The sequence below is a fragment of the Peromyscus californicus genome, unplaced genomic scaffold, assembly GCF_007827085.1.
Source record: "Peromyscus californicus insignis strain IS unplaced genomic scaffold, ASM782708v3 Scaffold_4__1_contigs__length_199733344, whole genome shotgun sequence".
In the NCBI taxonomy this organism is placed as follows: Eukaryota; Metazoa; Chordata; class Mammalia; order Rodentia; family Cricetidae; genus Peromyscus; species Peromyscus californicus.
Window position 1 is genome coordinate 17985176 of NW_026294562.1, and position 13708 is coordinate 17998883.

The 13708-nt window shown below is 47.2% G+C and overlaps 1 protein-coding gene across 1 annotated transcript in view; it reads right to left on the reverse strand.

Annotated features, from left to right (window-relative positions):
- The window catches only part of LOC128095133 (stearoyl-CoA desaturase 4-like), a 10264-nt gene extending 2856 nt beyond the window's left edge, over positions 1-7408 (reverse strand). Inside the window, exons 1-4 of the mRNA XM_052713862.1 lie at positions 7385-7408; positions 6626-6899; positions 3468-3598; positions 1783-1988 (exon numbers count right to left, since the gene is read on the reverse strand). Of these exons, the coding sequence (XP_052569822.1) occupies positions 1783-1988; positions 3468-3598; positions 6626-6899; positions 7385-7408 (635 nt within the window). The remainder of the gene's footprint in view (positions 1-1782; positions 1989-3467; positions 3599-6625; positions 6900-7384) is intronic.
- Between the last annotated feature and the right edge of the window lie 6300 nt (positions 7409-13708).

The following is a 13708-nucleotide window of genomic DNA, read 5'->3' on the forward strand; positions in this document are numbered from 1 at the left end:
AGTAAAATTACATGTAACAAAACAGATGTCAGGCAAGAATTACAGTTACAATATGAGTGTGTGGAGAGGGTCACAAGCATGCTTGAGAGGTTCCCATTCCCACACTAGGAATACAGGAGGGGTATGTGTTATCTCACTCTTCACACACACACACACACACACACACACACACACACACACACACACATACACACACACAATTTATATGAGTGCTTCGCCTGCATTGTATGTATGTGTATCACTTATATACAGGTACCCAAAGAGGTCAGAAGAAGGCATTGGATCTCCTGGAGCTGGTCTTACAAGTTGTGAGCCACCATGTGGGTGCTGGAAATTGAACTTGGGTCATCTGGAAGGACCCAAGTCATTGAGGCATCTCTCCAGTCTTCCACCCACCCAGGACGAGCAGGGACAGGTGGGCCTGTTGTGGAATATTAGTTTACACACCATAAAGATGTGTCTCTGCCTAAGGCACTTTCTGATTGGTTTAATAAAAAGCCAAACGGCAATAACTAGGCAGGAGGTATAGGCAGAATTTCTGGGGAGAGAAAGGAAGAGGAGGAGGAATTTAGGTGTGCAGGAGACACCGGGAGACGTGGAGAGGAAACAGGAGGTGCAAGATGGAAGAGAGGTAAGGCCATGTGATAGAACGTAGAGTAATATAAATGGGTTAATTTAAGTTAGAAGAGCTGGCTAGGGACAAGCCTAAGCTATGAGCTTTCATAATTAGTAAGAAGTCTCCACGTCGTTATTTGGGAGCTAGCTGGTGGGACAGAAAAAGACTCATTACATGGGCCTGTGGGTGTCTTCCACCTGCCCAGTCATCTCCAGCCTTATCAATAGGCCGTGGGTCTGTTGACTAGAAATCTATTGTTTACTTTCACAAAGTGTAAGGCCATGTTGGCCAAACAAGTCAGGATGAAGTCACAAACTCATCTGCTAAGTCTCACTGCCTGGGCTCTTGTCTGGTTGCCTTTGAGATCTCTTCTTGAGTCCACCTCCATCTTTGACACAGAATGTGTGACGAGTGTTCGTTTCCTGCTACCACTCCCCAGATCTTTGCTCTGCTTTCCAGGAGCGCACTGAGGGCCCTTGACCACCGACAGCTCTCTGTCCCTTTGGAGGCTGACCACTGACATTCCACGGGAATTGACTGACAGCTGTTAAGCAGTGTCGTATTCAACTTGTACTGCATTGTCTGCATCCTGCTCCTTCCCTTCCCACCCTTAGGTCTGCTTGCCTGGCCTGGGTCTTCCATATCCAACTTGTTTCCCTGGCTTCCACCTGTCAATCAAGGGCTACTTTCACCTGTATTGGGGAAGCCTCTCTGAAGCATATCTCTGCCCCACGATACCACAAGAATCGCTGTTGTTTCTGAGGTTGCTGTTTTCAACAACTCTTCCCTTGTATCCCTGCTAAGCGGTCTTGGTCTCCATGAACCTTTCACAGTACAGACAGTTTTTTTGCCTTGCTTCTAGTTACTTGCATACCTGACTGACTACGCTACAGGCTTTTGGGGAAAAAAGGACTCCATTACTCTACTGTTGCGTCCATGACTATTCTAGGTCAATGAATATTTGTCACATTCAGTTTGTTTTATGGAAATATCTCAAAGAGAAAGGAAAAAGCAATAATCCATGCCTGCAGGCCTGTGAGACGTTAGTGAATTGTGTTTTAGAACGATTGTAAGTGTGCAAACTGAATAAAATCCTTCAGCTCTTAATGTGTTCTATCAGAAAAAAGTAGGGTGCTCTGGGCTCCACACCCCCAACCCTCACTCACCTCCTCTGGAACATGACCAGCTTCTCAGCTTTGAGGTCAGACATGTCCAGTTTTCCACCCTTCTCTTTGACAGCCGGGTGTTTGCGCACAAGCAGCCAGCCCACGTGAGAGAAGAAAAAGCCACGCCGGGAATCGTGAGGGTCGGCGTGTGTTTCTGTGAACTTGTGGTGGACGCGGTGATCTCGGGCCCATTCATACACATCATTCTGGAGGGACAGGAAAGAGGACCCCAGTACTGAGAAGAGATGCCCCCCCTGGGGGAATGCAAGGGCCCAGATGTTGCAAAGATACAAGACACCTCACAAAGTCGTCAGGACTCTGCCCAAAGGAGGCCTCGAGGAGCCCCTCTTCTGCACACTTGCCCCTAAAGCTTATGTAGGAAAGCAACTTACAGTTCCAGACCTAGGAATCACTGTTGCTTCTTTGGTTGTGTGATGGGGAGATGGGGGTGGGGGTGGCGGCAATGAGGTCCACGAGCCCAGAGAGAAAGGCAAGGAATACTAGTTCTTGAAGAAAGAAATGTGAGACAGGCTTCTCATGGAATACCTAATCATTGGGTGCAGAGACTATGGGCAAGTGTCCTGGCATCCAGGGATGCTGCTCTGTCATAAAGGTACAGGGATATTCATCCTGATGCCTTTACGAGTAACAGCTCACCCAACCCAGGGTCAGGGCCAGTGTGTAACTCATGAGCCTTAGCCCTTTCCTAAATGCCCTCTGACTTATTTGTGACTCTTTCTACTCTTTCAAAAATGCATCAAGGTCTCTATTTTGGTTTTGTTCCACCAGGACGTGAGGAGCCTTTGAGGGATAATTTGTTATAGTAGAAATGACTAGATACACAAGGTGAGAACCTCAAATCTAGCCAAGACAGAGGGACTGATTTGATTTCCTCTTGTTGAGATTAAGACCCATACCCCAGCTATCCTGAGCCCACTGCTGAAGTCTGATAGCAAAAACAGGCCCCTGATTCCTTTCCCTTGTTTCTGTTACGACTTTGCCTCAGCAAACTTCAATATTTGCTTACCCAGCAAGACAGTCACTCATAGGTCCAGAGTGTTTACCTGTTCGGTCTCTTAGTGACCAAGTGTAAAATGGGGTTCAATCTCCTAAGACATTTGAGGATTTAATAAATTCATTTATGTCACAAATGCTAGCATTCTGCTTGCCATTGAAGTGTTCTTATTATCTGCAGCAGAGTCCCCAAGTCTGTGGCATATTACTTCTGATCCCATTGGGACTCCTGAGATAGACACCTTACAGCATGAGTCTACTGTTCACCAAATGTTAAAGAAACCAGAGTCAAACTCGGTGGTGGTGATGTATGCCTTTAATCCCAGCACTTGGGAGGCAGAGGTAGGTGGATCTCCAGGTTCAAAGCCAGTCTGGTCTACATAGTGAGTTCCAGGATAGCCAGGACTACATACAATATGTTACATGGGAAACTTGGGGAAAAAAGTGACCCTACAATTGGAGAGTCTTCCAATTAACTCCTAATTTCCCATCCTGCTGACTCTGAGACATCCCATGCCATGTGGACCTCGGTACTGAGCATGCACTTGTGGGGACTGCAGGAAAATGAGAAGGATAATGGCTGTCCTGTTGGCTCCTCTTGAGGTGCTAACTCACTGTACATTCCTCAAGCCTTCGTGGTAGACACAGAGCCTCTATGGGCAGCTTCTCACCTGGAAAGCCATGGTGTTGGCTATGATGAGGAAGAGTCGCAGGGGCAGGCGCGCCTTGTAAGTTCGGTGGCTCCACAGGCGATGAGCCCCGGCTGTGATGCCCAAAGCAGCAACCAAATTGTAGAATATTCCTGTCAGGAGACAGCAGGAACATCACCAACCATTGCAGGTTCCATCGGGCCAAGGATGAAAGGACCCTTCACTGACTCTAGTCTACTGTTTCTTCAGAAGTTAGTGAAGTTCCTTTCCCCCAAACTCTGGAATGCCTTGGTCTTGTTATCTTGTGGCTTTGAACACTTGAGTAATCCCATTATGATGCCCCAACCTCTCTATCTAGAGATGGAGGTAAGCTTAGAGGCCCCAGAAATAAAGAAAGGAATCTAGACAGGCCACAGTACTCTCACTGTCTGTCTGCAGGGGCAGTACCTCTGGGCCTGTCAACTCCAACCTTCCTCTAAGGTGTCCAGGGCCACAGATTAGTCCCTCTGTGCCTTGAAAAATAGCAACCAGAGCAATTTGGTTTGATCAATTACAACAAACCCAAGTTTTAAGAGACACTGAGAGATCACGGGTCTGTGCTAATTCACCAGTTATGACAACAGCATTCCAGTATGCTGGCAGATAACATGCCCATATCAGGGTGAGCCAGCCCTGCAGAGTTCCATGTCCACAGTGGCCTGAGCTTTATCAAGAATTTGAATATTTTCACAATTACTGCACACCTCAGGCGGTAGGTGTGATCACTTATGCATCTTGAAGAAGCAGATCATAGAAAAGGTTAAGTGTTTACCCAGAATCTCTCACTATAGCAAAACCGTAGCCATCGGCACTGTTCCAACTCTGTCATCCATCCCCCAAGATCCCAAATCTCTCCCTCGCCATGTTCCTCTGTCAGTCTGGATGCTGGCTGCCAATACAATGCTGGGTAACACTTAAACTGGCGGCTGATGGTGCCTGTATTAGGGCAAGTTAACTCGTTACATTTGTAGAGTGGACTAGGGATGGTTACCATGTCCTACCTGACTGTCAAAAGCTTAGAAGATGCAATTGTTAATAGGGAAGGAAGCAGTCTCCCCTTGCTCTGTCCCCTGACTAAGGCTGGACCCGTGAGGGCTTGGAGGAGACTGTCAACAGTCTGTGGGCAGCTGGAAACCATGGCTCCTTCGAGGCCAAAGAGTGTAGTTCAGGTTGAAGTCACAATACATTGTATAAACTGTCTGTGTCCTTCCAGACCAAGAAATAACAGTTCCCAAGCAGCCTCTCCCCTCTCCTGCCCCATCCCATTTCTTCTTGGGATTACCACAAAGGCCGCAGAGCCAGTGTGCAGCCAGGGAAGGCTCTGGTCACAGTCCCTCGGAACTGGGACCAGACCCAAGTGACTTACTGCTTCTGGCTGTGTTTAGATTGAGCTCTTCCCACATACATGATCTGACCCTGAACCACAGAGGAGCCAGAGTCCTGTAGTGGCAGGAGGAAAGAAAGGGCTTTGGCCAAAGCTCTCAGTGGAGCACCCGGAAGTGCCCGTGTGAGTTCATGTCACAGGTGTCTCTGGTACGTTAGTTTTGCAAGAACAAGCAGTTAAGTACAAGGGGATCAGGACGAGAACTCAAACACTGTGTGCCCTGTCCTTCTCAACCCCTTGACTGTCCAATAGATAGCTTGGTTCAAATACATTAGTTCCATGACCCCCCAGGGAAGGACTGCTTGTGGTCATATTGGTTATTAAACAACATCTTGTAGCATTGTTCTAAGAAGTGGGCTGCAGGGTTTTCCCCTTTTAGCCCTCTGTGTTAATATCCCTGCAGGACAGAAGGCTTTTAAGTAGGTGAGTTAGGAGACACCCTGGGAAAACACATAACTAACCAAAGGAATGTGACCTTCCGAATCATGACAAAGCATTGTTGTCCCTATTCCGTACCTGGGAAAACTGAGGTCCTGAGGAAGGGGTCCTCCTCTTGTGTTTCCCTGGCACCTACAGAACTTCTAAGATGAATCTCCAAGGGCCAGAGTTCACCTGCTGGAGGTACTAAGAGGCCGAGAGCAGGGGCAGCCAACACCTGGCAGCCAACTTCTACATCACTACCCTCTTAGAAATAGCTACCAGAAACGTCCTGTGTCTTCTAGAGAGGGGCCCCTGGTTTGTCATTCCTCAGAGGACAGTAAGGGGCCCGTCCCACAGAGTCCTGTTCCTTCTTCCTGATCCAGGAATCAGGAGTCAGAGGTTAAACCGCCTGAAAGCACAGATCTGTGTCCAGGAGCAGCCCCGCCCCAGCCCCGCCCCAGCCCACACCCATGGACCCCTGAGAGGCTGAGCTAGCAGGCAATGGACACAGTGGTAACTAGCTTCCTTGTTACAACAGCCTGATGGCCAGGGTTTCCCAAGACTTTATTCTCTGTGCCTGGCTGTCCTTGGTTGGCAAGGAGGGGTGGATAGGAGACCGGAGAACTCGTGTTAGAAGGTTCTTGGCCCTTTGTCCTACATGGTCTCCTGAGACAGGGCAGAAACTAGCTGCCCGGAGAATGGAAAGTGAACCATTTCTCAACCCTCTTTTTTCATTTTAAGAACATCTTGTTGACTGACAGGACCTACCTGGAGCAACAGAGCCACACACCCGTGCACTTGGGCTGTATGGGGAGCCTGCCTCACCTTTCTTTGGGCCAAACAAGCTTAGCCGGGCCAGAATCGTGTACAGATATTTTTGTGGGTTACCCCTTTCTATGTCTTCCTCTCCAATGGTCCCCTCTGATCAGTCTCCCCTTGCTCTGCCTCCTGACTACGCACATAGCCCATGGGGCCCCTCATCAGGCTCCCATGCCTCCCAGCAAAGGCCTTAGTTTTCTTGTGGCAGGCAATGCTGAGACAGGAAGCTTTTTGAACAGAAAAGCTCTTTCGGAGACTGCCAACTCTTTACCATTGGTTTGTCCCTCCCTCGACCCTTCGTAGGCTTTGACACCCATGTTAAAGGATTCCCAGAACTGACACTCTGCATCCCAATCCCACGAGGCTCTGTTCCTAGTCTAGTTATCTCAGAAAATGAAGAGAAGGTTTGAAAAATCTGGACAGATTGTAGCTACTTTTCTGAGTCAGAGCCTATCTCATTAAAGAGTAGGGAGAAAGCTGGAGTACAGGCTCAGGACAAAGGGGTTGGGGTGATTACCTGTGAGCCAGGTGTAGAACTTGCAGGAGGGAGCCAGTGTGATCCCATACAGGGCCCCCAAGTGCAGCAGGGCCATGAGGATGATGTTTCTCCAGACATACTCCAGCTTGGGCGGGGGCCCCTCCTCATCCTGGTAGCTGGGGTCATGTATGTCTTCTTTCATTTCAGGACGGATATCTTCTGAGTGGAAGGACGTCTTCTGCACTTTCTCTTCTGCACTCCGAGGACCCCAGGAGTGAGGTTCTATGAGGGTGGTGCCACAGCTGCTGGAGCTCTTCAAAGAGAGGGAGTGGAGAATCAAACGCAGGCACCTGAGGGCACCAAGGGGTCCGTTTCCCGTTATACAGCCAAGGCGGTAGAGGCACAGAGACCCTGGACCCAGTGCCCAGATCATAGGAAAACAGCATCCACCCCTAGATGGGACAGAGAAACATTCCCAAAAACTATACAAAATGGGTTGACAATAAAATCAGACCTCAAAATGAAGGGGCAGGCACGGGGGTAAAATATTTGTACCTCAAGCAACATTTAAAGGAAAATGCACATGTATGTAGAAAGGTACTGGCTGGGTGGGATTTTTCTTTAAAGTCAACTGCCAAAATAAACTCCACATTCCTCACTTGGAAGGTCATACAAATCCAAAAAGATGTCCAAGATGCCTCTGCAGCTCCCAGCTCTGGCCCCTATAAACTGTTCAGCAGAATCCCACCCCGTGCCAAAGATCCTGTGCCATTAGGGGGTCATTGGTGAAAAGCTGACCTCTGGTGGTATGTGGGCTGTCATCTTGGCTCCTTGGAAGCCTGGATCCCGTTCTGAAGGCTGCGAGTGCAGTTTGGGATCCAGGTCTGCAGCGACTGAGGATGGATGAAACTCCGAATCCAGAGGTCACTGCGTGCGGTGTACCTGGCTAGCTGTAAGGATGTCACCACTCAATCCTGCTGCGTGCGGATCTCTCCAGGCTCAGGATTTAAAGGGTAGGCAGAGCTGGCAGTTGGTGACTGTGTCTGGTATTTGCTCAGACAAGCTTCGTGACTGCCAACAAGGGATAAAGTGTTCAGAGCTTGCTAGTCAAGGCTGACCTGTGAGTAGATGAGGGCTGAAGGCGAGAGAGGGGAGGGGACAGCCAGCGGAGCCTGAAGTCAACTAAGGGAAGGCCATGGGATACTGCACATACTAAGAGAGGGCCACCTTTGTCCCAGTTCCTCGAGAGATAGGATGTTTTCGGCACTCTGCCAAACTCTGGCCAGGGGGATTTGTTGCTTTCTTGTCTTCTCAGCTTTGGCAGCCAGACATCTACTGCCCCCTGGCAGACACGTTTGCTCCTCTCTCCATGGTTTCACATCTATGGACCCAGGGTCCCTGCCAGCATCTTGACTGGGGGAAGCTGGGGTCCACTTCTCCAGCTTCAGAGGGTACACAAACTGTTCTCAAGATGGGGGAAGACTGAGTCAAAACCCAAGACTGGCACAGGTGCTTGGCAAAGTGTCACCCTGGGGTGGTTGCACAGTGGGGACATCTCACCGGTGTCCATCACAATCCATCTTCTCTTTCCATTCACCAGGTGTATTGTGTGTGTGTGGGGGGGGAACTGGCCTCCACCCCCAGATCTCAGGACAAGAGCAGGTGCATAGCCTTATTACTTAGCACCAAAGGCTGGTAGTGGCTCTTCCCCACCCACCTGCTCAGGATAGTTACCAGAAATCCAGAATGCTCTGACCAGCTCACACCTACAGTCACATGCACAGAGCTGAGTGCCTGAGCCCACGCTCAGTCACAGGACATGTTTCACAGGGGACAGCCACCTCCAGACATTAGTATCCAATCCCTTCTCTGTGTTCCTTCCTCCAGAACATCTGCTTCAGCAGGGAGGTGCGAAGGGTCTTCCATCAGGTTGGAATTTGGGAGTCCTCTATAAGGAAAAGGCAGCAATCCCAGACAGGTGTTTAGCAGCAGAGGGCCAAATATTTGTGTGTGGAATAAGAACAGTGAGCAGGTATTGAGTGATTCTTACAAGCTAACTTAAAAGCTTTTGCTAAAGTCTCCCCATGACCTATGATTCTATTTTAAGGAGGGGGTAATTGAGACATGGAGATATCAAATAATTTGCCCATTGTCCCAGGAGAGCTAGAGACTGATCACAGTAGTGTGATGCCAGGGTCCAAGCCCACAAACCCCTGCCCAGAACAATGCTGCTCCAGAGCCCCAAGACAAATAGACTTCACAGCCCATCTTCACCAGCTCCATGACAGGGCAAGGAAGCTCAGACTTCAGGGACTCTGCACTCACAGGGTCTCCTGAGATAGACACTTTTTTTTTTCTAGGCAAAGGAAACTGTATGAGGGCAAACATGTCCAACTCCTTATTCTGTGAAAGCTTTGCTGACCCCCATCCCTCCCTTTCTTGTCCAATGGTGGGGGACTCCATTGTTCCTTTTGCTTTTCCACACACTTTGCTTTGTTCACAATTTTATTTTAACAGGTATATTGAGAATTGTTTGCACTGGGTGTGATGGTGCACACATTTAGTCCCAGCACTAGAGAGGCAGAGGCAGAGGCAGGAGGATCTCCTTGAGTGTGAGGCTGGCCTGGTCTACAGAGTGAGTTTCAGGATAGTTAGGGCTATACAGAAAAAGCCTATCTGGAAAAAAAAAAACCACACACACACACACACACACACACACACACACACACACACACACACACACGGTTTGCAAGCACATCTCACCTATTGATAAACCATAAGCTTCCTTTACGGCAGGAATCCTGGCCTTTCCTTGCTTTTTCTAGCTCATTACAGAATTTCTTACAGGCGTTAATTACTCAATAAACACTTCCCAGAGGAGAGAGATGAGTTATGGGATATGATGAAGGATCTGAAAGAATTATAATTTGCTTGAAATACGATTCATGAATGAGAGCTGGAGAAACCTGCTACCGTAGTTGTGAAAGTAGGCATGGCAGTATCCCGTGCTGGTAAAGAAGTAGAGAAATGGAAACCTGGACACTGCTTATGGGCCTGCTCTGAAAAACAATCTATTAGCACCCAATAAAGCCAAATATGTGCAGACTCCATCATCCAGAAACTCCCACTCCCGGGAAACTATTTTCTTCAGTAACTTTAGTTATGGCAATTTTTGTGGTTTTTTGTTTGTGTGTACTTTTTGCTGCACTAGGGATCAAACTTGTGGCTTTGCACTTGCCAGGCAAGTGCTCTACCATGAGTTACATTCCCCAGCCCCTGGTTTTCAAGAGGGTTTCACTTCTGTACCTCAGGCTAGCTGGGAACATCGAATCCTCCTGCCTTAGCAAGAGTAGCTGGGAATTTCATGGGTTTTGTTTTGTATTGTTTTAAGGGAAAAGCATAGAACAGCAGTTCAACACTCAAACGCATGGTTGAAAGAGATTACCAGCAACTAGGTCAAACAATTGAATCTCACATGTCATCAACCTTGTGAGCAAGAGCCTTAATACCAGCAGTCAGGAGACTGAAGCAGGGTCATCAATTTGAGGACACCCTGGGCTACAAAGCCAGACTCTATTTCAAAAACAAAACTTTAAATCCTACTCAGCCCTTGGGAGGCAGAGGCAATTGGATCTCCATGACTTTGAGGCCAGCCTGGCCTACTCAGTAAGTTCCTAGCCAGCCAGAGCTACATAGTGAGAATCTAACATTTACTAGGGATACTTTTCAACTCCTGTGTTCAGAGTATTCATTTAAAACCATGGAATGAAGAAGACTCAGGGTGAGTGTTCACACGAAGAAGAATAACCATAAACTTAATTAACGTTCAGTAGTAAGTGTTTAGAATATCGTCTTTGAAAGTAGTGTGTCGGGCTGGAGAAATGGCTCAGCAGCTAAGAGCACTCTCTGCTCTTGCAGAGGTCCAGGCAAGGCCACATTCACTAACATCCTCCCTGTTACCAGGGAGTCTTTAATAATTGATTAATAATTTAATAAATGATTGAGGCTGCCAGGCTCGGAACCACATAAAATGTTTCTAACTCACTTGGAAGATCAAATGTTATTATTTGAATACTGAAGCCAGGAGCTTTGCTCTAACACATGATAATGTTCTGTGTTACCAAGGGCTAAAGGCCATGGAGCCAACTATGGACCAATCCTTCTGAAACCACAGTCCCAAATGAAACTTCATCATGTAAGCTGATTTCGATTTCGTGATGGACTAGCACACTGGCTGTCATTCTTTCAAGTAACAAGGATGTTATGTGTCTTAGTCACCGCTCTATTACTGTGAGGAAACACCATGACCAAGGGAACTCGTAAAAGAAAGCATTTAGTTGGGGGCTTGCTTACAGTTTCAGAGGGTTAGTCCATCATCATCATGGTGGGGAGCGTGGCAGGCAGGCAGGCATGGTGCTGGAGAAGTAGCTGAGAGCTACATCCTGATCTACGGGGGGGAAGAGGGAGGGAGGGAGGGAGGAAGGGAGGGAGGGAGAGAGAGAGAGAGAGAGAGAGAGAGAGAGAGAGAGAGAGAGAGAGAGAGAGAGAGAGAGGAGAGAGACTGGGCCTGTCATGAGCTGCTGAAACCTCAAAATCCACCTCCAGTGACATGCTTTTCCAACAAGGACCTCCTAAACCATCTAACCCTTTCAAACAGTTCTGCTCTTTGGTGATTCAGCATTCACATATAAGAGCCTACGGGGGTCATTCTTATTCAAACCACTATATTATGGAATAAAAAAAAGAGTTAATTCATCTCATGACTAAAATCATCACATTCACACTCATGATGACCATGCAGCCTTGATTTGCAATGGAAAACTCATGTACAGCTCTGTATCCTGACACAGACCTTTGAAAATTTGTTCTATAAAGGGTCAAGATTGAAGTCTCTTAATGAAGTTTGCATCTTTAATGCAGACCATCAGAAGCATAATTCAATCCTCAGTGCACCGTACGAGGAATATGGCAGTACAAGTACTCCAGCACTGCCTGGATCCCGTTGCCCACTATTGCTTTGGTACCATCAATACAAATGTCAACGTTTGTTGGTTGTGCTGGCTCCTGGGTTCTATAAGAAAGCAGGCTGGGCAAGCCAGTAAGCAGCATCCCTCCATGGTGTCTGCATTATCAGCTCCAGATTCCTGCCCTGTTTGAGTTCCTGTCCTGACTTCCTTTGATGATGAACAGTGATGAGGAAGTATAAGCCAAATAAACCCTTTCCTTCTTTGGTCATGGTGTTTCATCACAGCAATAGTAACCCTAAGACAATGACAAGAGCAGACAAAGGCCTAGTACTACTGCAAGAGTAAGTTTGGCCTCATGGCTGTCCCTCAAGTATCTTGGGTTGATTTCAGGAATGATTTACAACTCATTGAAAACCTCTGCATTAACTTTTTTTCTTCCCAAAGCGTGAAAATAGTAAAGAATGGAACTGATACTTGAAACTAAGTTTTAATGACCAATGATTCTTGGTCTTGTGGATTCTCCATTATACCACAGCATATTAAATAAGTGATAAGGATAGAAAGTATGATGAAAACTGCATTAAAATTGAACAAATTGCTACTGCAGGACTGGTTATAAATACAATTCACAGAGGCTAGGAGTATGGGGTTGGGCACTTATAGAGTGTGTTGGACCCTGAATTCAATCCACAGTATTGCTAGAAAAAAATTACTATTAGTAGGCATCAAGTATGTCGACACATTTTAGGCATTATCTATTCTAGATCATAAAGACAATTTAAACAGATTTTTTTTTTTTTTTTTTAGTTTTTTGAGATAGGGTTTCTCTGTGTTGCTTTGGAGCTTGTCCTGGAACTCACTCTGTAGCCCAAGCTAGCCTCGAACTCACAGAGATCCACCTGGCTCTGCCTCCTGAGTGCTGGGATCAAAGGCATGTGCCACCACCGCCTGGCATTAAACAGATTTTTTTAAACTATGATGGTGGGGCTGGAGAGACTGCTCAGTGGTTAAAAGTACTTCTTGCTCTTGGAGAGAACTCCAGTTGCTAGTACCCACAGGATGGATAACAAGTCTGAAACTCCAGTTCCAGAGGAGCAGATGTCCTCTGCTGGCCTTCTTGGGAATTGTATGCACAAATATACACACAAACACATGCAAAAAGATACACATAGAATAAAAATAAATAAATCTAGAAAAAAGGGGGAGGGATAGAGAGATGGCTCGGTGGTTAAGAGCACTGGCTGCTCTTCCAGAGGACCCAGGTTCAATTCCCAGTACCCACAAGGCAGCTCACAAGTGTCTATAACTTCAGTTCCAGGCAATCTGACACCCTCACATAGACACACATGCAGGCAAAACACCAATGCACATAAAATAAAAATAAATAAAGCCAGTGTGGTGGTGCATGCCTTTAATTTCAGCACTCAGGAGGCAGAGGCAGGCAGATCTCTGTGAGTTCGAGGCCAGCCTGGGCTACAGAGTGAGTTCCAGGAAAGGTTCCAAAGCTACACAGAGAAACCCTGTCTCAAAAAAAAAAAAAAAAAAGATTTGAAAGGAAAATAAAACCCCACCATGATCAAGATGGCCCTGATGCTGTTTCTTTCAGTGTTTGACTAGTTGTCCATAGCAGATCCCAAATCTTTGTCTTAATGGCATAGCTCACGCTGGGTATTAACAACCAGCAGCTTTCCATGAATGACTCTTTAATAGAGGTAGAGGTCTTGGTCCACAGGGGTGGGAAAGCCTGTGCATTAGCATCCAAAGACACAAAACCCTGCAGCCAGCATGAGGATACACCAAGTTTACCAAACAGCTCTGAAACGCTCAGTGCCCCTCTGAAACATGCAGCTCCCTTTCGAGCCTGAGAAACCATCAACATACCACCTCCTCGGCCTACTCCTGTCTCTGCCTGGCTTACTGCCTGGACATCTTTTAATAACAATTTATATCATTTAAGATGCTATTTTAAGCTGGGCGGTGGTGGCGCACGCCTTTAATCTCAGCACTCGGGAGGCAGAGGCAGGCGGATCTCTGTGAGTTCGAGGCCAGCCTGGGTTACAGAGTGAGATCCAGGACAGGCACCAAAACTACACAGAGAAACCCTGTCTTGAAAAACAAAACAAACAGACAAACAAACAGAACAACAACAACAACA